This window comes from Papio anubis, chromosome 9, assembly GCF_008728515.1.
Source record: "Papio anubis isolate 15944 chromosome 9, Panubis1.0, whole genome shotgun sequence".
Classification (NCBI taxonomy): domain Eukaryota; kingdom Metazoa; phylum Chordata; class Mammalia; order Primates; family Cercopithecidae; genus Papio; species Papio anubis.
In genome coordinates this window covers 114,852,094-114,877,276 of record NC_044984.1, presented here as the reverse complement: position 1 = coordinate 114,877,276, position 25,183 = coordinate 114,852,094, and the positions used below count along the sequence as shown (strand labels likewise).

Sequence of the window (25,183 nt, the reverse complement as noted above, 5' to 3'; positions counted from 1 at the left end):
AATCTGGGGCTGAAGTAAAACACCCATGACATGCCAGTTGGAGCTAGGAATGTAGCTTTGTGTCAGCAGGAGACCAAGTGTGAGTGGTGGTTCTGGCTTGCTAAGTGGATACTTGAGCTTTCGTTCCCATTTATGAGCTTCCTAGGTTCATAAAACGGACAGACCAAAGAAGTCTGCCCGTAGTACGTTTATTTTTCAGAGTAGTCTAGCATATGTTTCTCAAGAATGGTCTGCAAATCTCTTGCATCAGAATCACCAGAGAAATTTGTTTAAATAGAGATTAAAGGGATATATGTCAGATTTACTGATTCAAAATCTCTGGTAGTTGGGAACCCAGGAATCTTCATTTTAAAACTTAAACCAAGTGATTCTTACGCTCAACAAAGTGTGCAGGAATTGGCCCCGTGATCTTGGCTTTTTAATCACACCATGCCTCAATTTCTCCCTTCTGCACAAGAAAACAAGAGTTCCTGGATATCTTGCGAGTTAGTACTCTTCTGCCTAGCCGGATTCAGAGACATAGCCGCTAAGAGGTGACTCGGGGCTCCCCTGAGCTCCCCTCATTCCTGGTGAATTGTAAATTCAATCAGAGAAGAGAGAGAGGAAGAGATTTCCGATACTTAAAGACTACCCTCTGGATCCTAGAGATTTTGCCCGTACAACTGTGTATCAGATTTCAGGGCGCGTTCGGCTAATAATGTTTCCCGCCAGCCGCCGTCGTTCGTCTAGTGACGCAACAAGGCGTACTCTCTGGCCCTTGTCACTCGACTACCAAGATGGCTGCCCCCAAGAGCTGCGCTCTATGGAGCTATTGCGGCCGTGGGTGGTCGCGGGCGATGCGGGGCTGCCAGCTCCTCGGGCTTCGTAGCTCTTGGCCGGGGGCCCCACTAAGTGCTCGGCTCTTGTCCCAAGAGAAGCGGGCAACGGAAACGCACTTCGGGTTTGAGACTGTGCCGGAAGAGGAGAAGGGGGGCAAAGGTGAAAGGGGCGAGAGGGCGGATGGAGGGATCTGACCGTCCACGGTCTGGTTTCTTCTGGCCAGTATGGGTTGATTTAACATCCAATTAGTTCCAGTGTTGTTGTCTGTGCAGTTCTGATTTCTTTTTTTTTCTTTTCTTTTTTTTGTGACGGAATTTCGCTCTTGTTGCCCAGGCTGGAGTGCAATGGCGCGATTTTGGCTCAGTGCAACCTGCGCCTCCCGGGTTCAAGCGATTCTCCTGCCTCAGCCTCCCAAGTAGCTGGGATTACAGGCGCCCGCCACCACGCCCGGCTAACTTTTTTGTATTCTTGCCAGAGATGGGGTTTCATGAGGCTGGTTTCGAACTCCTGACGTCAGGTGATTCACCCACCTCGGCCTCCCAAAATGCTGGGATTACAGGCGAGAGCCACCGCGCCCAGCCAGACGCCCCCTTTTTAAAAGCAGAATAATGATGACTAAATCCCATCAACTGAGCGTTTGTGATGTGCCAGGCAACGTACAGACATTATTTTCAATTCTCATTTTCAACATTCCAGTAGTGGGTATTGTTATTACCATATTACACGTAAGGAAATTGAGACTTAAAGGTTAAGCAAGAAGTTGCCCGGTTGGAACATATCTAGTAAGTGGCGGAACCAGTATTCAAACCCAGTTTAATCAGAGTCTGAAGCCCACGTTCTTTATCTCTAGAGAAAAATAGGTTTTTTTGTTTTGTTTTTGTATTTATTTATTTATTTATTTATTTATTTATTTATTTATTTTGAGACGGAGTTTCTCTCTTGTTGCCCAGGCTGGAGTGCAATGGAACAGTTTTGGCTCACTGCACCTCAGCCTCCTGGGTTCAAATGATTCTCCTGCCTCAGCCTCCCGAGTAGCTGGGATTACAGGCATGCGCCACCATGCCCGACTAATTTTGTATTTTTAGTAGAGACAGGGTTTCTCCATGTTGGTCAGGCTGGTCTCGAACAGGTGATCCAGCCGCCTTGGCCTACCAAAGTGCTGGGATTACAGGCATGAGCCACCACCCCCAGCCTGCTAAGAAAGAAAGAAAGGAAGGAAGGAAGGAGAGAAACTATCTTCTGTGTGCCTCAGCTTCCAAATTTGCCAAGTAGGACTAATAGTAACCCTTCTTCTCCGAGTTCTTGTGAGTATCAGAATACTTGATATATGAAAGCACTTTAAACAGTCCCTGGCACTTAGTAATTGTTCAATAATGTTGAGCAGTTTCTTTTTGTCAGCACTGTGCCACAGGCATAGGAAAGGAAAAGGAGTGTTTTTAAACTCTACTAGTACTATTTATAATGATGAAGGAATTGGCCCATTTTACAGAGATATAAGGTGAGGCTCTGAGAGGTTTCTTTACTGAGTCACCCAGGAAATAAGAGAAAGTGCCCACAGTGGAATTTCCCATCCCCTTAAAGTCTACCCACCTCAACCTTGCTAATACATAGCGCTACTTTAACACTTTGAATGTCAAATTCAAATTATTATTTGTTTCAGATGACTGAATGGCCAGAAAGCCAGGACAGTGGTTCATTCATTCCTATTTCCTCAGTGCTTGATGCACATTAGGAGCTTGATAACTGCTTATGGAATGAAATAAGTGGAGCCAAGTACAATAATACCAACCATTTCATTTTATTTTATTTTTTACTTTTAAGACTAGTCAAGTGCAGTAGCAAGCACTTATTAAGGTCCTGAAACTTTCTAAAATACTTCACATTAATTCTTATAAATAAAACTGTAGGATAAGAACTATTAGCCCAGTTTTTTTTCGAGATGGAGTCTCGCTCTATTGCCCAGGCTGGAGTCCAGTGGTTTGATCTTGGCTCACTGCAACCTCCACCTCCCAGGTTCAAGTGATTCTCCTGTCTCAGCCTCTCAAGTAGCTGGGATTATAGGTGTCTGCCACTGGGCCCTGTTTTTGTATTTTTAGTAGAGATGGGGTTTCTTTTTTTTTTTTTGAGACGGAGTCTTGCTCTGTCGCCCAAGCTGGAGTGCAGTGGCGCCATCTCGGCTCACTGCAAGCTCCGACTCCAGGCTTCACGCCTTTCTTCTGCCTCAGCCTCCCGAGTAGCTGGGGCTACAGGCACCTGCCACCACGCCTAGCTACTTTTTTGTATTTTTTTTTCAGTAGAGACAGGGTTTCACCATGTTAGCCAGGATGGTCTTGATCTCCTGACCTCATGATCCACCCGCCTTGGCCTTCCAAAGTGCTGGGATTACAGGCGGGAGCCACCGCGCCCACCATAGCCCAATTTTATAAGTAAATAAAATGTGAGGCCGGGCATAGTAACTCACACCTGTAATCCCAGCACTTTGGAAGGCTGAGGCAGGTAGATCATCTGAGGTCGGGAGTTCCAGACCAGCCTGACTAACATGGAGAAATCCCCGTCTCTACTGAAAATACAAAATTAGCCTGGCATGGTGGTGCATGCCTGTATTCCCAGGTACTCGGGAGGCTGGAGTAGGAGAATCCCTTGAACCTGGGAAGGGGAGGTTTTGGTGAGCCCACATTGTGCCATTGCACTCCAGCCTGGGCAACAACAGCGAAACTCCTCTCAAAGAAAAAAAGAAAGAAAGAAAGAAAAAATGTGAAACAAATACATTAAATCACTTGCCCAAGATTCTGCTAATAAGTGGCAGAGCTGAGATTTGAATTCAGGTGGGTTACTTCCAAAGTGTATGCTCTTACCCAGTAATTAGTAATGATAATAATAATGCCTAACTTCTGTTTTGTGCTTTACAATGTATAATCAACATTTCGTACAGTGGCAAGCAGGGAAGAAGTTAACTGCTGAACTAAATACGAATTCCAGATTGGGGACTGAGATTGCAGTACAGACAGTCCTCGCTTTGCACAGTAATGCATGACTGAAAATGTGCAAGCTGAAGTCATACACAATGACCTTAATCAATGGGAAAAATTACAATTGTTCTATGACCTTTAAAAGTTATCAACCATCAAAAACCCTGTCAGTTATAAATGTATAGTGAAATGAAAAAATGTATACCAAAGTTGATATTTATTTATGGCCAGGTGCGATCTTTCACACCTGTAATTCCAGCACTCTGAGAGGCCGAGGTAGGCAGATCACTTGAAGTCAAGAGTTCGAGACCAGCCTGGCCAGCATGGTGAAACCTCATCTCTACTAAAAATACAAAAAAAAATTAGCCAAGTGTGGTGGCGCACGCCTGTAATCACAGCTAATTGGGAGGTTGAGGCAGGCAAATTGCTTGAACCGGGGAGGTGGAGGTTGTAGTGAGCCGAGATTGTGCCACTGCACTCTAGCCTGGGCGACAGAGTGAGACTATCTCAAAAAAAAAGAAAAAAAAAATCTAATAAAAAATTAGAAACCGTGAGAATTAAATTCTTGTTATTTCCTTGTAAAAAATCTCCCAAGAGTAGTTTGAGCACTGTTTGCCACCTTCTTGTCATATGAAATAGCTTTTTTTATGCCTTGGCAAATTGCCATATTTCTTTCTAAGTTTTTGTCTACTTCTAGTATTTTATCCTTTGTGCTTTCAATGTTATGAAATACCTCCAAGAACTCCTTTAATGTGAAAGTTTTTGCTGGCATCACTTCTTCTGGGACATCTTCAACTTTTTTTGTCACAGCTCTATTTCTTGTATATGTTGGTAAGTTCATTTTCCTGCAGTTCCTCTGACTGTATGTCTAGAGTCTCCAGTGGCAGCAGTGTCAAAATTCCCACAGTCATCTCTTTCTCCTATAACTCCACTGACACTCAATTTGAATTTCACTTCCAGCATTATCAGCATTTTTATTTTTGTTGCTCAATTCCCTCTTTCCTTTTTTTTTTTTTTTTTGTTTTTTTGAGACAGAGTCTGGCTCTGTCGCCCAGGCTGGAGTGCAGTGGCCTGGTCTCAGCTCACTGCAAGCTCTTCCTTCTGGGTTTACGCCATTCTCCTGCCTCAGCCTCCCGAGTAGCTGGGACTACAGGCGCCCGCCACCTCGCCCGGCTAGTTTTTTGTATTTTTTAGTAGAGACGGGGTTTCACCGTGTTAGCCAGGATAGTCTCGATCTCCTGACCTAGTGATCCGCCTGTCTCGGCCTCCCAAAGTGCTGGGATTACAGGCTTGAGCCACCGTGCCCGGCCTCCCTCTTTCATTTATCCAGTTATGCCACATGGGTTTTTTCACTGAAAGATAAGGAGGCAGTACAAGTACATGCTTTGCTGTCTGTGAACTGAGTAACTGTGACGGTAACCAGTCACCTAAAGTCTGTGAAAGAAGTGCATGATTGGTTGCTGATCAGCTGTATATCTGTTATTTACATAGTGATTTGTAGACTAAAGAATGTACTTTTGCCGGGCGCGGTGGCTCAAGCCTGTAATCCCAGCACTTTGGGAGGCCGAGACTTGCAGATGAGCTGAGACCCGGCCACCGCACTCCAGCCTGGGCGAACACGAGCCAGACTCAGTCTCAAAAAAAAAAAAAAAAAAGAATGTACTTTCTGTAATTACTCACATTTAATATACCATTGTACTTGAATCGTGGTGTTGGGGGACTGGTGTTATTTAGCTAAACCACAGTAACTGAAATTCATGCATATTGGAACATGCAAAGCCAGGACTATTTTTTTAATTTATTTTTGAGACAAGGTCTCACTATGCTGCCCAGGCCGGAGCGCAATGGCTGTTCACAGGCACAATCATTGCACACTGCAGCCTTGAACTCCTGGGTTCAAGCAGTCCTCTCTCATTAGCTCCCCGAGTTGCTGGCACTCCAGGTGTGTGCCACCATGCCAGCAAGGACTATTTATACTGAGTGAGGTTAGCCTTAGTGTCCCCCAGATACCCCAAAAGACGCTCAAAAGTAAAGAGCAGCCTGGGCGTGGTGACTCACTCCTGTAATCCCAGCACTTTGGGAGACTGAGGTGGGCGGATCATGAGGTCAGGAGTTTGAGACCAGCTGGCCAACACGGCGAAACCCCATCTGTACTAAAAATAAAAAATTAGATGGGCATGGTGGCAAGGGCCTGTAATCGCAGCTACGGGAGGCTGAGGCAGGAGAATCACTTGAACCCGGGAGAAGGAGGTTGCAGTCAGCTGAGATTGTGCCACTGTACTCCATCCTGGGCGACAGAGCAAGACTCAGTCCCCCCAAAAAATTTAAAAAAAAAGGAAAGAGTGCACTTGGAAACCCGAAGGTTGAGAATAGACATTGAAGATTGAGTTAAAGGCAGGCTCTGTAGTCTGATTCAGCAGAAGAGTGTCATGTTTTGGATCCTGTGCAGCACATATCATCTGAGGAACTCAAAGCATCTCCTCTTCATTATCCAATTCAGCCTTCTGGCAGGGAGGTAGGGAGCTGGCACTGATATAGTCATCTTACGGGCAGAGAAACTGAGGTGAAAAACAGGTAACTTTAAGGCCGGGTGCGGTGGCTCACGCCTGTAATCCCAGCACTTTGGGAGTCCGAGGCGGGCAGATCATGAGGTTAGGAGATCAAGACCATCCTGGCTAACACGGTGAAAACCCGTCTCTACTAAAAATACAAAAAATTAGCTGGGCGTGGTGGCAGGTGCCTGTAGTCCCAGCTACTCGGGAGGCTGAGGCAGGAGAATGGCATGAACCCGGAAGGTGGAGCTTGCAGTGAGCCAAGATAGCGCCACTGCACTCCAGCCTGGGTGACAGAGCGAGACTCAGTCTCAAATAAAAAAAAAAATTAAAGGGAAATGCTTCTGAGAGTCTTGGATAGTAGACTGTTTCTCTCTTTAGCTATCCCAGATTCCATAGTCTGTGTTGATCCTATGGAGAAGACTCATGAGAGCCCTCTAAATTGTGACTTAGCCCTGATTCACAGCTTGGCATTTGGCTAGGTATCCACCAAATTGTACCTGAGGTTCTTCTCAGTGATAAGGCAGACATGAGCCAAGGTCTTTCCATTCATTAATCACGCATCTTTCATCTTTATTTTGAAACAGAGTCTCTCTCTGTCGCCCAGGCTGGAATGCAGTGGTCCAATTTCAGCTCACTGTAACCTCTACCTCCCAGGTTCAAGTGATTCTCCAGCCACAGCCACCCGAGTAGCTGGGATTACAGGTGTGCGCCACCATGCCCTGCTAATTTTTGTGTTTTTACTAGAGACAGGGTTTTGCCATGTTGGCCAGGCTGGTCTTGAACTCCTGTCCTCAAGTGAATCGACCCCCTCGGCCTCCCAAAGTGCTGGGATTCCAGGCAAGAGCCACCGTGCTCTGTATGCATCTTTCTAATGGATCTTGTCTTTTATTATAATAACCATGAGAAAAATTCCGATTTCTCCCACCCTATCCTTTAAGAAACAGAAACATCTTATTTAGTACCAAGTATATGTATGGCATTATTACAAAGTAGTAGTCCTAAGTAATGATAATTAAGACAGCAGAAAAGAGGTTGATTTCTCCCATGAAATACATTTAAGCCTCTTATTAAAGAGGTAATGTGATGCCATCCATGACTTAGGAGCAGCAGCAGGGAGCAGGCTGCAGAGAGGACCAGGGCAGACATGCCCAAGTCGAAGAACCACACCACACACAACCAGTCCTGAAAATGGCACAGAAATGGTATCAAGAAACCCCAATCACAAAGATATGAATCCCTTTTTTTTTTTTTTTTTTTTTGAGGTGGAGTCTCGCTCTGTTGCCCAGGCTGGAGTGCAATGGTGCGGTCGTGGCTCACTGCAACCTTCGCCTCCCGGCTTCAACCAGTTCTCCTGCCTCAGCCTCCCTAGTAGCTGGGATTATAGGTGCCCACCACCACGCCCGGCTAATTTTTGTATTTTTAGTAGAGGCGAGATTTCACCATGTTGGCCAGTCTGGTCTTGAACCATTGAGCTCACGATGCGCCCACCTCAGCCTCCCAAAATGCTGGGATTACAGGCGTGAGCCTCCGCGCCCGGCTAGATAAGAATCTCTTAAGGAGGTGGACCCCAAGTTCCTGAGGAACATGAGCTTTGCCAAGAAGCACGACAAGAAGGACCTAAAAAAGATGCAGGCCAACAGTGCCGAGGCCATGAGTGCACGTGCCGAGGCTATCAAGGCCCTTGTAAAGCTCAAGGAGGTTAAGCCCAAGATCCCAAAGGGTGTCAGCCGCAAGCTTGATCCACTTGCTTACATTGCCCACCCCTAGCTTGGGAAGCGTGCTTGTGCCTGCATTGCCAGGGGGGTCAGGCTGTCTCGGTCAAAGGCCAAGGCCAGAGATCAAACCAAGGCCCAGGCTGCAGCTCCAGCCTCAGTTCCAGCTTAGGCTCCCAAAGGTGCCCAGACCCCTACAAAGGCTTCAGAATAGATATCTGTCTGCCAACGTGAGGACAGAAGGACTGGTGTGATCCCCCTGGACTGCCGTCTGCATGGGGCTGGGGTCCTCCTGTGCTATTTGTACAAATAAATCTGAGGCAGGAAAAATAAATAAATCAATAAAGTAATGTTAAGGTGTAGATTTGGGCTTCAAGCATTACGACTTAGTTTCACCTTGCAAAGACAGGTCATTTCAGGGGAAAAAAGCTTCCTCCTTTTTTGTTAAGAGTTTTTCTTTTTTTTTTTTTTTTTTTTTTTTGAGACGGAGTCTCGCTCTGTCGCCCAGGCTGGAGTGCAGTGGCCGGATCTCAGCTCACTGCAAGCTCCGCCTCCCGGGTTCATGCCATTCTCCGGCCTCAGCCTCCCGAGTAGCTGGGACTACAGGCGCCCGCCACTTCGCCCGGCTAGTTTTTTGTATTTCTTAATAGAGACGGGGTTTCACCATGTTAGCCAGGATGGTCTCGATCTCCTGACCTCGTGATCCGCCCGTCTCGGCCTCCCAAAGTGCTGGGACTACAGGCTTGAGCCACCGCGCCCGGCCAAGAGTTTTTCTAAGTGAATACTGTTAATAGCACTATTGTGTGTGTTTCTCCCATGTCAGTCTATCAGGTGTTTGAAAGTGTGGCTAAGAAGTATGATGTGATGAATGATATGATGAGTCTTGGTATCCATCGTGTTTGGAAGGATTTGCTGCTCTGGAAGATGCGCCCACTTCCTGGGACCCAGCTGCTTGATGTTGCTGGAGGCACAGGTAATGTCGAGTTTGGTATCCTTCCCTACCATTGAGCATGTTTTACAGAAATTTGTAATCTCGGCTCACTGCAACTTCTGCCTCCCAAGTTCAAGCAATTCTCTGCCTCAGCTTCCTGTAGTGAGCTAGCTCACCTAACACTAGGCTGAAGATGTAATTGAAAATCAGCATATTTATAGCTTCTAAGAAAGGCATGCACTTATCTTTTTGACTGAATATCATTCAAAAACGTAGAATGACAGTTTTTTGCCTGTCATGTTTTTGTAATCTCGGCTCACTGCAACCTCTGCCTCCCGAGTTCAAGCAACTCTCTGCCTCAGCCTCCTGAGTAGCTGGGATTACAGACATGCACCACCACGCCTGGCTAATTTTTGTATTGTTAGTAGAGACAGGGTTCCACCATCTTGGTCAGACTGGTCTTGAACTCCTGACCTCGTGATACCTGTGCCTTGGCCTCCCAAAGTGCTGGGATTAAAGGTGTGAGCAACTGTGCCTAGCTGCCTGTCACATTTCTAAAATACACAGATTAGCTTTTCCTCTCTTTTTCCCTTTTCCTCTTTTTTAGGGGATGGGGGAAGCCTTTTATTACTTTATATAAGTTTTCGAGGCTGCCTTTTCTGCTTGATTTGCTGTCACATCGGATGTCAAAAGTTAGTTTGTGCACGGTCCTTTGCTACTTCCTGTACACTGAGCATTTGGAGAGAAAAATGTCATGGTTTTACACAGTGCATCTTGGTGATGTCATTGTACATGTTAAATTACATTAGAGACTGGACGTGGTGGCTCACACCTATAATCCTAGCACTTTGGGAGGCCGAGGCAGGCAGATCACCTGAGGTTAGGAGTTCAAGACCAGTCTGGCCAACATGATGAAACCCTGTCTCTACTAAAAATACAAAAATTTGTCAGGCGATAGCCGGATGCAGTGGCTCACACCTGTAATCTCAGCACTTTGGGAGCTCGATGCGGTTGGATCACGAGGTCAAGAGATCGAGACGATCCTGGCCAACATGGTAAAACCCCGTCTCTACTAAAAATACAAAAATTGGCCAGGCGTGGTGGCATGCACCTGTAATCCCAGCTACTCAGGAGTCTGAGGCAGGAGAATTGTTTTAACTTGGGAGGTGGAGGTTGCAGTGAGCTGGGATCGTGCTACTGCACTCTAGCCTGGGAACAGAATGAGCCTCTGTCTCAGAAAAAAAAAAAAAAAAAAAGATATAAAAAATGACTGGAGAATACCTAATTGGTTAGACATATGGGAGAAACAAGGATATATTTCTTGAAAATAGTGTAAGAAAAACAAAGGCAAGGAAACAACTTTTTTTTTTTTGGAAATGGTCTCGCACCTTTGCCCAGGCTGGAGTGTGGTGGCGTCATCTCAGCTTACTGCAACCTTCACCCTCCAGGGCTCAAGTAATCTTCCCATCTCAGCCTCCCAAATAGCTAGGAATACAGGCATGTGTCCCACACCTGGCTAATTTTTGCAATTTTTTCCACAGAGACTGGGTTTCACCATGTTACAGAGGCTGGTCTCAAAACTCTGGGCTCAAGCAATCTGCCTACCTGAGCCTCCTGAAGCCTGAAGTGCTGGGGTCACAGGCATGAACCACCGAGCCCAGCCAGAAACAGCATTATAAGAAAGGAAATATAGGGCCAGGCACAATGGCCCATGCCTGTAATCCCAGCACTTTGGGAGGCTGAGGCAGGTGGATCACCTGACAGGTCAAGAGTTCAAGACCCACCTGACCAACATGATGAAACCCTATCTCTACTAATAATACAAAATTAGCCAGGTTCGGTGGCACATGCCTGTGATCCCAGCTACTTGGGAGGCTGAGGCAGGAGAATCACTTGAACCTGGGAGGCAGAGGTTGCGGTGAGCTGAGATGGTGCCATTGCACTCCAGCCTGGGCAACAAGAGCAGAAACTCCGTCTCAAAAAAAAAAAAGAAAGAAAGAAAGAAAATATAGAAAAGAGAGAAAACAGAAAGGAAATAGGATTCTAGAAAGCACTGGATTTGTCCTGAACAATATTTACTAGGTCACGGTATTATAAACACTTGATTTTCAGTTTTTATTTTAGTTAATTTTTTTTTTTTTGAGACAGAGTTTTGCTTTTGTCACCCAGGCTGGAGTGCAATGGCGCTATCTCAGCTCACTGCAACCTCCGTTTCCCAAGTTCAAGCGATTCTCCTGCCCCAGCCTCCTGAGTAGCTGGGATTACAGGCGCCTGCCATCACGCCTGGCTAATTTTTGTATTTTTAGTAGAGACGAGGTTTCACCATGTTGGCCAGGCTGGTCTCAGGCTCCTGACCTCAGGTGATCCACCAGTCTCAGCCTCCCAAAGTGCTGAGATTGCAGGCATAAGCCTGGCCCAATTTTTTCAATTAAAAAAAAAAAAAGTTAGGCCGGGCGCGGTGGCTCAAGCCTGTAATCCCAGCACTTTGGGAGGCCGAGATGGGCGGATCGCGAGGTCAGGAGATCGAGACCATCCTGGCTAACACGGTGAAACCCCGTCTCTACTAAGAAATACAAAAAATAGCCGGGCGAGGTGGCAGCGCCTGTAGTCCCAGCTACTCGGGAGGCTGAGGCCGGAGAATGGCGTGAACCCGGGAGGCGGAGCTTGCAGTGAGCTGAGATCCGGCCACTGCACTCCAGCCTGGGCGACAGCGCGAGACTCCGTCTCAAAAAAAAAAAAAAAAAAAATAAAAAAAAAAGTTAGTGTTGAAATGAGTTCACACACTCAGCTATGATTGTGTCTCTGCACTCCAGCCAGGGTGATGGAGTGAGACCCTGTCTCTAACAAAAAGAAGAAAGGACTTGGCTTTCAAAAACCACACTGAGTCCAGTTAGCTAACACAGGTACTCCGGTGCCTCTGTTACCCCTTTGGGTTTTAGGAAATGCTGTTTCTTCCTTTTTTGTTTTTGTTTTAGTCTGCATCTTTCCTCCTGTTGGCTTCCCACAGGTGACATTGCATTCCGGTTCCTTAATTATGTTCAGTCCCAGCATCAGAGTAAACAGAAGAGGCAGTTAAGGGCCCAACAAAATTTATCCTGGGAAGAAATTGCCAAAAAGTACCAGAATGAAGAAGATTTCTTGGGCGGGTCTCGTGTCGTGGTGTGTGACATCAACAAGGAAATGCTAAAGGTTGGAAAGCAGAAAGCCTTGGCTCAAGGATACAGAGCTGGTGAGTCCTGCAGAAGGCAGACACGGGAAGTGTTCGTATCTTTATAGAATAGGTGGAGTGTGTAAAATATTGAAATGCTTTATCTTTTGGCTTTCAGAAACTTATAGATGGGCCGGTTGAAGATGATTTGCCTGGCTGAATCTAGTTTGTATGCTGTTATATGCATTATTCATGCATAGCAGCCCATTGAGTGAGCTTACCCAGCCCTATGTGACTGGGATCACTAGATCCCAAATAAGTCAAGAATCTTACCCAGGTCACACAACTTCTCAGTGGCACATCCCAAATTGGAGTTGAATCTTCGGATCTCAGCTCTCAGACCCTGAGACAGAAGTTTTGCTGTAATTTCCCAGCAGCTTCAGGGTGACCTCGTTGTATCATTCCCATTCTTGAACCATTCCATTCTCCTGTCCATGCTAGGATAGTTTGATTGCTGTGCAACTGGACCTCTCATCTCCTGTAAAGAAAGAACTTTTGGCTGGGCCCATGGCTCATGCCCATTATCTCAGATCTTTGGGAGGCCAAGATGGGAGAATTACTTGAGCCCAAGAGTTCCAGGCTACAGTGAGCTGTGATTGCACCTCTGTACCCCAGTCTGAGTGACAGAGCGAGACCCTGTCTCTAAAGAAATTTAAAAAATAAAAAAAGAAATAACTTGCCCTTCAGCCACAAGGAGTGCAGTTAGCTAGCAGCCTCCACCTGTTAGCACCATCAGTGTCTGCTTCAGCTTCCAAGGGAGGCCAGGCTCTTTTGTGGCAGCCCCCAGCCAATGACTGAACACTGTGGGACTAGTAGGGCCTGGATATTTTCCAGGCAGGACTCTTTAACAGCCAGCCTTTGTTCCAGAGGTCCCTATTGGGTAGGCTGAGGCTTTGTCAGATCTGCATTAAGGTCTAAAGGCTTTTCTTGCTCAGTCTTTCTTCCTCTCCCTTTGTCTTCTCTGTGTTTCCCCTGCCACACACAAAAAAACTATTACACTCCATGGTCCATCTCAGCATCTGTTTCTCAGAGGACCCAAATGATACACTCAAAGAAACACTTGTGAACAGTACTCCTCAAACTTCCCTACCATGGTAAATACGAACAGCAGATAGGGAAATGACTGCGTGCATATCTCTGTGAGACTACTGCAAGCTCAAAATGGATGATTTGTGTACTAGCTTAAAACTGTAAATTTTGGCAGCAAGGTGGCTCATGCCTGTAATCCCAGCACTTTGGAAGGCCGAGGCTGAAGGATCGCTTGAAGCCAGGAGTTCAAGACCAGCCTAGGCAACATAGTGAGGCTCTGTCTCTACAAAAAATTTAAGTTAGCCAAGTGTGGTGGTACACACCTGTAATAGCAGCTACTTGAGAGGCTGAAGCAGGAGGATCACTTGAGCCCATGAGGTCGAGATGGCAGTGAGCCATGATCATGCCACTGCACTCCAGCCTGGGCAACAGACTCAAAAAAAGCAAATTTAGCCAGGCGTGGTGGCTCATGCCTATAATCCCAGCACTTTGGGAGGCTGAGGGGGTCGGATCACCTGAGATCCAGAGTTCGAGACCAGCCTGACCAATATGGAGAAACCCTGTCTCTACTAAAAATACAAAATTAGCTGGGTGTGGTGGCGCATGCCTGTAATTCCAGCTATTTGGGAAGCTGAGGCAGGAGAATCGCTTGAACCTGGAAGGCGGAGGTTGTGGTGAGCGAGATCGTGCCATTGTACTCCAGCCTGGGCAACAACAGAGAAACTCCATCCTGGCAACTGCACCTTGTTGGCCCAGTTTTGTTTTGTTTTTTCTGAGACAAGAGTCTCGCCCTGTTGCCCAGGATGGCGTACAGTGGCATGATCTCGGGTCACTATAACCTCTGCCTCCCGGGTTCAAGCAATTCTTGTGCCTCAGCCTCCCGAGTAGCTGGGATTACAGCTGCGTATCACCACAGCCAGCAATTTTTTTGTATTTTAAGTAGAGATGGGGTTTCACTATGTTGGCCAGGCTGGTCTCGAACTCTTGGCTTCCTGTGATCCGCCTACCCCTGCCTCCCAAAGTGTTGGGATTACAGGCGTGAGCCACCACACCCTGCCCAGCTTTTCAGAGCCGCTGCTCTGCCCTCTTCCATGCTGGCCAGGGACCACAGACGGCCACTGTAAGGGGCAGTGGTATACAACAAAGAACGTCCCTCAGGTCAGCATCAGCATTTCTCTCCTTCTCCTCCCCCACCATGAGTGTCTATGGTTATTTTAGCTCAAATCTTCCTCCTCTTCCTCCTCCCACCCCCAGAAGGAGCTGCCTAGACGAACTGCAGCCCACTTGGCCCCCAAGCTGAAGGGCTCCTTTGTTGACCATCAATACTGGTCAGAAGGCAGACAGTCACTAGTGTTTTTAGACAAAGGCACTATGTTTCCTTACTCCTACTGACAAACATGTTTCCCTACTCTCTGGTACTCAGCCATAAAGAATGGAAAACAAGGATATTGAAATGATAGGCAGTGTTCCATTTCTGGAATCATCTCTTCCATTGCATAGCCTGCCCTTCGAGCTCTCCTAAGCACCAAAACAAATGCATCTGCGTAGGAATTATTAAGTGCCCCATAGTACAGTTTTATCTTTCCTCCTTGTTTTGTCAATCTCCAATAATCATACCTTTGCAAAAACATCATGAAAAGTAGAAACTAAGTAGGAAGACCCTAGAAATTATTTAATAAATGTGATAGTTAATGTGTGGTTGGGCGCGGTGGCTTACGCCTGTAATCCCAACCCTTTGGGAGGCGGAGGCAGGGGTATCTCCTGAGGTCAAAAGTTCGAGACCAGCCTGGCCAAAGTGGTGAAATCCCGTCTCTACTAAAAATACAAAAATTAGCCAGGCATGGTGGTGCACTCCTGTAATCCCAGCTACTCAGGAGGCTGAGGCATGAGAATCTCTTGAACCCAGGAGGTAGACGTTGCAGTGAGCTAAGATCACACCACTGCACTCCAGACTGAGTGACAGAGCAAGGCTCTGTCTCAAAAAAAAAAAGTTAATGTGTCACTTAACTACTTTTTTAAATGTATAGCATGGTTATATGTTTTATTTATATTTTTTATGTAGCACTTTCCTTCCCACATGGAAGACCTTAGGGGCAGGAGCTTTAAAAAATATATATATTTGGCTGGGTGCCGTGGCTCACACCTGTTATCCCAGCACTTTGGGAGGCCGAGGTGGATGGATCACGTGAGGTCAGGAGTTTGAGAACAGCCTGGCCAACATGGTGAAACCCTGTCTCTACTAAAAAAAAAAAAAAAAAAAAAAATTAGGTGAGTAGCTAGGATTATAGATGTATGCCACCACGCTTGGCTAATTTTTGTATTTTTAGTGGAGATAGGGTTTAGCCATGTTGGCCAGGCGACTCTCAAACTCTTGGCCTCAAGTGGTCTGCCCTCCTTGGCCTCCCAAAGTGCTGGGATTACAGGCGTGGGTTATCACGCCTGGCTTGAAAAAGTGTTAAGAAGAAAGTAAATATTAACCGTAATTCAAACATTCAGAGATACCCCTCAATATGGTGATGTTTCCTTCCTTTTTCCTAATCATTCCCTTTTTATAAAGTTGAGAACATCCTATATATACCATTTATTTATTTTATTTTTATTTTATTTCATTTTATTTTATTTTGTTTATTTTTTTTGAGGCAGAGTCCTGCTATGTCGCCCAGGCTAGAGTGCAGTGGTGTGATCTTGGCTCATGGCAACCTCCGCCTCCCGGTTCAAGTGATTCCCCTGCCTCAGCCTCCTAAGTAGCTGGGATTACAGGCGCCCTCCACCATACTTAGCTAATTTTTGTATTTTCAGTGGAGACGGGGTTTCACCATCTTGGCCAGGCTGATTTCGAACTCCTGACCTCGTGATCCACCTACCTCGACCTCCCAAAGTGCTGGGATTACGGGCATGAGCCACCGCATCTGGCCTACAAATTAGTAATCCTACTTTAATTTACTATTATGTCAAAAGATTTTTCCATGTCGTTAGAAATTCCTTGAAATCATTATTTTTTATGCTATTCTTTCATATGGATGTTTCATGATTCACATAACCAATTCACATAACCAATAACCAATTGGTAATTCTTTTTTTCCCCAGTGTTTTGCATGTATCACAACTTTGTGACGTTCTTATTTGTAATTTTTGCATGGATTTATTCGTTTACTGACTACATAACCTTAGTCAACTGTTTAAACTCTAATAACTACTTCATACTACGAGGTGATATACCGTAGCTGTTGAAAACATAGGCTCTGGATTCCAGTCCATCTGTTTGACCTTGGGCAAGCAACCTTCCTCTTTTTGCTTTTTATTTTTTCGAGATATGGTCTTGCTGTGTTACCCAGGCTGGTATTGAACTCCTGAGCTCAAGCTCTCCTCCCGCCTCAGCCTCCTGAGTCTCTGGGATTACAGGCGCATGCCACCATGCTCAGCTCAGACTTTAACCTTTCTGATGTTCACTTTGCTGACCTGAAACATTAGGATAATGGTAGTAACTCTCTCACAGAGTTGGTATGAGGATGTACTAAGATAATCTAGATGTACATAAAATAACACAGACCCTGCCACTTGATAAGGGCCCTCTAAGCAGTAGTTGTGATGTGATGTCAATGTCCTTTCCCTAAAAATCAAATCACTGGGTCAAAAGGTATACTTTTTTTTTTTTTTTTTTTTTGAGATGGAGTCTCATCTGTCACCCAGGCTGGAGTACAGTGGCGCAGTCTCAGCTCACTGCAACCTCCACCTCCCGGATTCAAGCAATTCTCCTGCCTCAGCCTTCCCAGTAGCTGGGACTATAGGTGCATGCCACCACGTCTGGCTAATTTTTTGTATTTTTAGTAGAGACGGGGTTTCACCGCGTTTTGATCTCCTGACCTCGTGATCCGGCCACCTCGGCTTCCCAAAGTGCTGGGATTACAGGCATGAGCCACCGCACCTGGCCAGATATACTTATTTATTTATTTATTTTTTCTTTTTTTGAGACGGAGTCTCACTGTGTCACCTAGGTTGGAGTGTGGTGGCATAATCTCAGCTTACTGCATCCTCCACCTCCTGGGTTCAAGCAATTCTCCTGCCTCAGCCTCCGGATTAGCTGGGATTACAGGCATGCGCCACCAAGCCCAGATAATTTTTTTGTATTTTTAGTAGACACGGGGGTTTCACCATATTGGCCAGGCTGGTCTCGAACTCCTGACCTTGCAGTCCACCCGCCTCGGCCTCCCAAAGTGCTGGAATTACAGGCGTGAGCCACCACGCCCAGCCCTTACTTATTTTGAGACGTGAGTCTCGCCTGCCAACCAGGCTGGGAGTGCAGTGGCCGGATCTCAGCTCACTGCAAGCTCCGCCTCCCGGGTTCACGCCATTCTCCTGCCTCAGCCTCCTGAGTAGCTGGGACTACAGGCGCCCGCCACCGCGCCCGGCTAGTTTTTTGTATTTTTTAGTAGAGACGGGGTTTCACCGTGTTAGCCAGGATGGTCTCGATCTCCTGACCTCGTGATCCGCCCGTCTCGGCCTCCCAAAGTGCTGGGATTACAGGCTTGAGCCACCGCGCCCGGCATCCCTTACTTATTTTTAAGGCCCTTGTTAGATGCTGCTAATTTGCTTTCCAGAAAGGTTATTTTCATTTACCTTCCTCTATAGAGTCTTCTTTTTGTATTTTACATCTAATTTGCTGTAGGTTGTGTAATGTTAAAGTCCAATCAAGATCCTTGGGGGACACAGCCACCCTGATAGGGGCCTCTGGTGATCTCTGAATTCATGACCTGGCCTCAGACCTGGACATGCTGATGCTCTGTGATTCCAATAAAACCAGTAAAACTATGCTAAATTCTGTACTTAGAGTAACTCAGTTAATACTTTTAGTAACCCTATAAAGTAGGCACTAGTTTTTAACTCCATTTTACAGATGAGGAAACTGAGACAAAGTAGTTTATTCAAGAATACACAGGCCAGGCACAGTGGCTCACATCTGTCATTCCAGCACTTTGGGAGGCCGAGGCAGGAGGATTGCTTGAGCCCAGGAGTTTGAGGATGCAGTGAGCTGTGATTGTGCCACTGTACTCCAACCTGGGTGAGAAAGCAAGACCTCTCATGTCTAAAAAATAATAATAATAACTGATTAAAAATATAAAAGGAAATATATGAATATATAAGGAATATGGTGAAGCTGGTATTAGAATCCAGGCAGCCTAACCCCCAGGACCTGGGCTTTCAAGCCCAGTGCTCTACATGAAATGAATTCACTGGGTGCGGGAAAAACAGCTACCCACACTGAGACCTGGAACTCATTTTCTCTTCCAGGACTTGCATGGGTATTAGGAGACGCTGAAGAGCTGCCCTTTGATGATGACAAGTTTGATATTTACACCATTGCCTTTGGGATCCGGAATGTCACACACATTGATCAGGTATGAATGGCTGCATCCTCAGCTTGTATGACTCTCAGGAAATTACCTCAGTTGTAGAGCTACAGTGAGTGAGGAAAGAAGAGTTTTATTTTTTGAGATGGGGTGTTGCTATTTTGTCCAGGCTGGTCTCAAACTCCTGGGCTCAAGCAGTCCTTCCACATCTGCTTCCCAAGTAGCTGGGATTACAGGCACCCACCACCACCCCTAGGGAGAGATTTTTTTTTTTTTTGATCTTAAAAAATATAATGTTTAAGGGCTCGGCGCTTGAGTGGAATGCCTGTTTGAAGTTTAGGGTGCTCAATCCTTTAAGTTGACAAATTTTCTAGTCACAAAATTGAAAAAGACTAAAACCACAGAACTGATCTCCATAGAAGCCTGTCTTACTTGGATTGGTAGTCACATCTTTGGGATTTGGTCTTGCTCTGGCCTTTGTGTGTTTCCTCATACTTGTGAAGCTGCTTGACCCTGTGAATTTGCAGAAGATCAGGGACATTTCAGAGGCTGACAAAGACAAAGGCCCTCAAACACTGTTTTGACAAAAGATAGCTGGATTCATGGCTTTTCTGCTGGAAGAGGGGAGCATTCCTTAATCTGATGGAGCTCCTCTTTGTTCCTACCTTATTTTTTATTTTTATTTTTTGTAGAGATGGAGTTTCGCCATGTTGCCCAGGTTGATCTCGAACTCCTGAGCTCAAGTGATCCTCTCATCTCAGCCTCCCAAAATGCTGGGATTACAGGCTTGAGCCACCATGCCTGGCCTTTATTCCTACTTTAACATTCTGTTCAAAACACTTGAAGACCATGTGCAAGGCAAAGAGTTTCATTTTGGTAACATAGTCTCTGGTTGCGTGGGTCCTCTGGTTAAGTGGTAAGTTCTTTATGGAGTTTTATCAGCTTGGTTTGCATCACCTTTCCTATGTCAGTAGCCAGTTTATTATTTCGTTGAATTAAAACTTTTTTTTTTTTTTTTTTTTGAGACACAGTCTTGCTCTGTTGCCAGGCTGGAGTGCAGTGGCGTGATCTTGGCTCACTGCAACCTCTGTCTCCCGGGTTCAAGCGATTCTCCTGCCTCAGCCTCCCGGGTAGCTAGGACTACAGGCATGTGTCACCACGCTCAGCTTATTTTTGTATTTTTCAGTAGAGAGGGGGTTTCACTGTGTTGACCAGAATGGTCTCCATCTCTTGATCTCGTGATCCTCCCGCCTCAGCCTCCCAAAGTGCTGGGATTACAGGCGTAAGCCACTGCGCCGGGGGAAATAAATTTTTTTAATAGGTTCAAAGTTCAAAAAGTACAAAAGGGTATATGTGACAATCTCCCTCCCATCCTTGCCTCCTCTCGCATTCAGTGCTTCTCCCTTCAGACAGTCACCAGCTTCTTGTGTATCTTTGCCAAGATGTTTTGTGAATTGGTTATGATTCACATGACCAATAACTAATTGATATTTCTTTTTTTCCTATGTTTTTCATATAGCACAACTTTGTGACATCCTTATTTGTAATTTTTTGCATGGATTCATTGATTTGTTTACTGAGTAACCTTAGACAAGTGTTTACAATGTTTTGTGCCAAGGTGTACTATTTTCTTTCTTTCTTCTTTTTTTTTTTGAAACGGACTCTTACTCTGTCACCCAGGCTGGAGTGCGATAGTGCGATCTCGGCTCACTGCAGCCAGGTGAGTTCAACCTCAACTGGTCTTGAACTCTTTGGAGGCCTCCAGGCTGGCCTCCCAACTCTTTGTGAGGCTGAGGTGGGCGGATCACGAGGTCAGGAGATCAAGACCATTCTGGCCAACATGGTGAACCCCGTCTCTACTAAAAATACAAAAATTAGCTAGGTGTGGCAGCGTGAACCTGTAGTTCCAGCTACTTGGGAGGCTGAGGCAGGAAAATCCCTTGAACCCAGGAGGCGAAGGCTGCAGTGAGCTGAGATCACACCACTGCACTCCAGCCTGGATGACAGAGTGAGACTAGATAGATAGATAGATAGATAGATAGATAGAAAGAATAAAAGTAAAAAAGTATTTCTTGGAGATTTTTGCTTGTAAGTACATGAAGAGCACTGGCTCTTCTAAAAATAGTTGAATAGAGGCCAGGTGTGGTGGCTCACCTGTAATCCCAGCACTTTGGGAGGCCAAGGCGGGTGGATCATGAGGTCAGGAGTTCGAGACCAGCCTGACCAACATGGTGAAACCCCGTCTCTACTAAAAATACAGAAATTAGCCGGGTGTGGTAGTACGTGCCTATAGTCCCAGATACTTGGGAGGCTGAGGGAGGAGAATCACTTGAACCCGGGAGGCAGAGGTTGCAGTGAGCTGAGATCACACCACTGCACTCCAGTCTGGGCAACAGAGCAAGACTCCATCGCAAAAAAAAATAATAAATAAAAGTGAATAACCCACATACATGTCATTTCCATAGTAGAAGCATTTCTGTAAGATAGATTCCTTGAAGTAAAATTGCTTTATCAGAGAGGATATCCATTGTGATTTTTTTTTTTTTTTTGGAGACGGAGTCTCGCTGTGTCTCCCAGGCTGGAGTGCAGTGGCGTGATCTCGGCTCACTGCAAGCTCCGCCTCCCGGGTTCACGCCATTCTCCAGCCTCAGCCTCCCAAGTAGCTGAGACTACAGGCGCCCGCCACCTCGCCCGGCTAGTTTTTTGTATTTTTAGTAGAGATGGGGTTTCACCATGTTAGCCAGGATAGTCTCGATCTCCTGACCTCGTGATCCACCCGCCTCGGCCTCCCAAAGTGCTGGAATTACAGGCTTGAGCCACTGCGCCCGGCCCCATTGTGATTTTGATAGGTAACTCTAAACTTACCCTTCATGCAGTTGTACCAATCTGTAGTCAGTTTAGATTACCCCAACTAACTTTGTCTAGTCACTGACAGCAGAATGCCTATAGCATTTGGGATACGTAGGGTTATTGCTGCTGCTACAGCTTCCCAAGTGAAAATAAACAAGAGGTTTGTGGGCCATGATAACTTTTGTAATGCCTACAGAAGCTAAAGCTGTTTTGGCCTCATGGAATTGAATGAGGTCTACTGAGGAGTGTGTCCTGTTGTTCCTTGTCTTGCTCAGGCACTCCAGGAAGCCCATCGGGTGCTGAAACCAGGAGGACGGTTTCTCTGTCTGGAATTTAGCCAAGTGAACAATCCCCTCATATCCAGGTTGGCATTGTTAATAGGGCTTTATCTTCATTGTATAGCCAAGGTTTCCTACCCTGAAATGGACTGAGAATAGCCAGTAAGCTATAAGCATGAACTTTGTAGTTCAGAGTACCACAGGTCAGCCAGTTCTGAATTATAGTACCTAGGCCACAAGAGTCTCAAACCAGATCCAAGTTGGCTTACATATGTGTATTAAGAAATTGACTTAGAAGCCCCTATTTAAAAATCAGGAAATGGTTGGTCCAATGGTAGTGGGTTATCAGAACTTATTAGTGGCACTAATGTTGCTGTTCAACGCCCCACTGCTAAATTTGACTGACTTAAAAAAAAATCAGGAAATTTGGGCCAAGTGCAGTGGCTCATGCTTGTAATCTCAGCACTTTGGGAGGCTGAGGCGGGAGGATCACTTGAGGCCAGAATTTCAAGACCAGCCTGGGCAACACAGTGAGACCCTATCTCTAAAAAAAAAAAAATTTAATCAGGAAATTTTACATAAAAATCTGAATTTCCAGCTTCACTTGAGAAATCAGATACATGGCAGCCCTGGGTAGGCCCATATCCCCACATGCCACAGGGAGGGCTGAGTAGTAACTGTCTCTTCTCCACTTTATCATACTTCCTAACTGTACCTGTCAGCACTTCTACTGGTCTTGTACCTGACCCACTTAATTCAGGTTCTTGCTTGATGCCTGTAGGCATTTGAGTTTGTGACCCCAGGTTTAGTCCTTCTTTCTTCTTATCTAGGGAAGAAGTGAGGGGCATGTTCTAATCTTCATCTTTTACCTTTTTGTTTGCTTAGGCTTTATGATCTATATAGCTTCCAGGTCATCCCTGTCCTGGGAGAGGTCATCGCTGGAGACTGGAAGTCCTATCAGTACCTTGTAGAGAGTATCCGAAGGTTTCCGTCTCAGGTATGAAACTTCTATAGCTTTAAACAAAGGCCCTACAGTGAAATCCAGGCTACTCTGGCTGTATCATCTTTCCTTGTGTTTTAGGAAGAGTTCAAAGAGATGATAGAAGATGCAGGCTTTCACAAGGTGACCTATGAAAGTCTAACATCAGGCATTGTGGCCATTCATTCTGGCTTCAAACTTTAATTCCTTTCCTGTCATGGAGCATGAACCAGTCACATCCTGTTGAAAGCCTGGAACTGAAGGATAATCTGGCAAATGAGACAGCAGGAGACCATCTCCTCTTAAGGATACGTGCCATGGACTCATGTTTGAATCGAACAGTCTTAAAGTGGAAGAACAAATTCTTGTCACTTTTTTACAGCTTTCTTTGGAGCTGCTTCAGTCCATCTCCCAGAGGCATTTGGTCTGTATTTTTGCTCAACTGCTAATTTCTCTTGGCTATAGGGTGTGTGGTTAAGGTACAACCAGCACTAAAGCTCAGTTTTGAAGTGAGTGTATTCATAGCTTCCCTGCTGGTGCTGCCTTCCAGAGGGATAATAGATCATTTGAACCCAATGACGATTTTTCACCAGAAAACTTAATTGTACCTGAATCAATCTTTCAGCCTAGGACTAAGTCTAGGCCCAGATCAGAGTACTAATATCATGAGAATTGTGTGCTGAACCAGTAAACGAGTTTACCTTTTGATGGTACTTGTCATTTTTTCTTGAAGGGGGTAAGGAAAATATATTTTTCTTTTTCTTTTTTTTTTTTTTTTTTTCCGAGACGGAGTCTTCCTCTGTCACCCAGGCTGGAGTGCAGTGGCACAGTCTCTGCTCACTGCAACCTCCGCCTTGCGAGTTCAAGCAATTCTCCTGCCTCAGCCTCCCAAGTAGCTGGGATTACAGGTGCATGCCACCACACCCAGCTACATTTTTTTGTATTTTTAGTAGAGATGGGGTTTCACCATGTTGGCCGTGCCCGGCCAGAAAATATATTTTTCATCATTCTTTCAGTCCTCTTCCATAAAAAGCTACCGTGTGGGTTGGGTGCAGTGGCTCACGCCTATAATCCCAGCACTTTCATAGGCCGAGGTGGGTGGATCACAAAGTCAGGAGTTTGAAACCAGCCTGGCCTGTATAGTGACATCCTGTCTCTACTAAAAATACAAAAAATTAGCTGGGCATGATGGTGCACGCCTGTAATCCCAGCTACTTGGGAGGCTGAGGCAGGCAAATCACTTGAACCCAGGAGGCGGAGATTGCAGTAAGATGAGATCGTGCCACTGCACTCCATCCTGGGTGGTAGAGGGAGACTGTCTCAAAGAAAAAAAAAAACTTTTCACTAAGTCCTTGTTGGAAAATAAATGTACCAGCAAAATCCTGCTTTCATGTCTTTTTTTTTTTTTTTTTTTCATGTCTTATATAGGGATCTTTTTTGTAAGAGTACACTTGTTTTATAGCAAAAAAAAAAGTTTGAAAACGATGTAAGCTAACCTTCAGTACTCAGAGATGGAGCTGGGCAGACTTCTTGTCTCCTTGTGATAGTCTACTGTTGTCTTTCTTTTTCATTTTTTGTCATTTTCTAAACATTTTCCTGAATACAGTCCACTGTTTGATGTTAAAATGAGGCCATAAATTGTTTTAAGAGACAGGGTCTCGGTCTCTCACTCAAGCTGGAGTGCAATGACCTGATCATAGCCCACTGCAGCCTAAACTCCTGGGCTCAAGCAGTCCTCTGACCTCAGCCCCTTAAATAGCTGGGACTACAGGCATATACCATAGTGCCTGGTTAATTTTTTAATTTTTAATTTTTTTTTTTTTTTTGAGACCGAGTCTCCCTCAGTCGCCTAGGCTGGAGTGCAGTGGTGTGATCTCAGCTCACTGCAACCTCCACCTCCCATGTTCAAGCGATTCTCCTGCATCAGCCTTCCAAGTAGTTGGGATTACAGGTACCTACCACGATGCCCAGCTAATTTTTGTATTTTTAGTAGAAACGAGGTTTCACCATGTTGGCCAGGCTGGTGTCGATATCCTGACATCAGGTGACCCGCCCACCTCAACCTCCGAAAGTGTTGGGATTACAGGTGTGAGCCACCATACCTGGCTGCTATAATTTTTGTTTTTTCTTAATAGAGACAGGGTCTCCCTGTGTTGCCCAGGCTGCTCTCATACTCCTGGGCTCCCACTTTGGCCTCCCAAAGTGCTGGGACTACAGACATGAGGCACTGCACCCAGCCATAAATATTTTGAGTGTAGATGAATCTTAAGGTTTTTTTTTTTTTTTTTGAGATGGAGTCTCGCTCTGTAGCCCAGGCTGGAGTGCAGTGGCCGGATCTCAGCTCACTGCAAGCTCCGCCTCCTGGGTTCAGGCCATTCTCCTGCCTCAGGCTCCCGAGTAGCTGGGACTACAGGCGCCCGCCACCTCGCCCAGCTACTTTTTTTGTACTTTTTAGTAGAGACGGGGTTTCACCATGTTCACCAGGATGGTCTCGATCTCCTGACC

The 25,183-nt window shown here is 45.8% G+C and overlaps 1 protein-coding gene and 1 pseudogene across 2 annotated transcripts; both read left to right on the top strand.

The window, feature by feature from the left end:
- Nucleotides 1–740: 740 nt before the first annotated feature.
- On the top strand, nucleotides 741–23,386 carry COQ5 (coenzyme Q5, methyltransferase). Of its 2 annotated transcripts, XM_003907255.3 has the most exons (7): nucleotides 741–978; nucleotides 8,879–9,028; nucleotides 11,994–12,215; nucleotides 18,513–18,619; nucleotides 21,697–21,785; nucleotides 22,585–22,696; nucleotides 22,781–23,386. In XM_003907255.3, the coding sequence occupies exons 1-7, from the start codon at nucleotides 777–779 to the stop codon at nucleotides 22,880–22,882; spliced, it is 984 nt and encodes a 327-aa protein (XP_003907304.2). In that variant the 5' UTR covers nucleotides 741–776; the 3' UTR covers nucleotides 22,883–23,386. The 2 variants fall into 2 exon arrangements, with proteins under 2 accessions (XP_003907304.2, XP_017801733.2); XM_017946244.3 differs by lacking the exon at nucleotides 8,879–9,028.
- LOC101010889 lies at nucleotides 7,099–8,530 on the top strand (annotated as a pseudogene).
- Nucleotides 23,387–25,183: the final 1,797 nt, after the last annotated feature.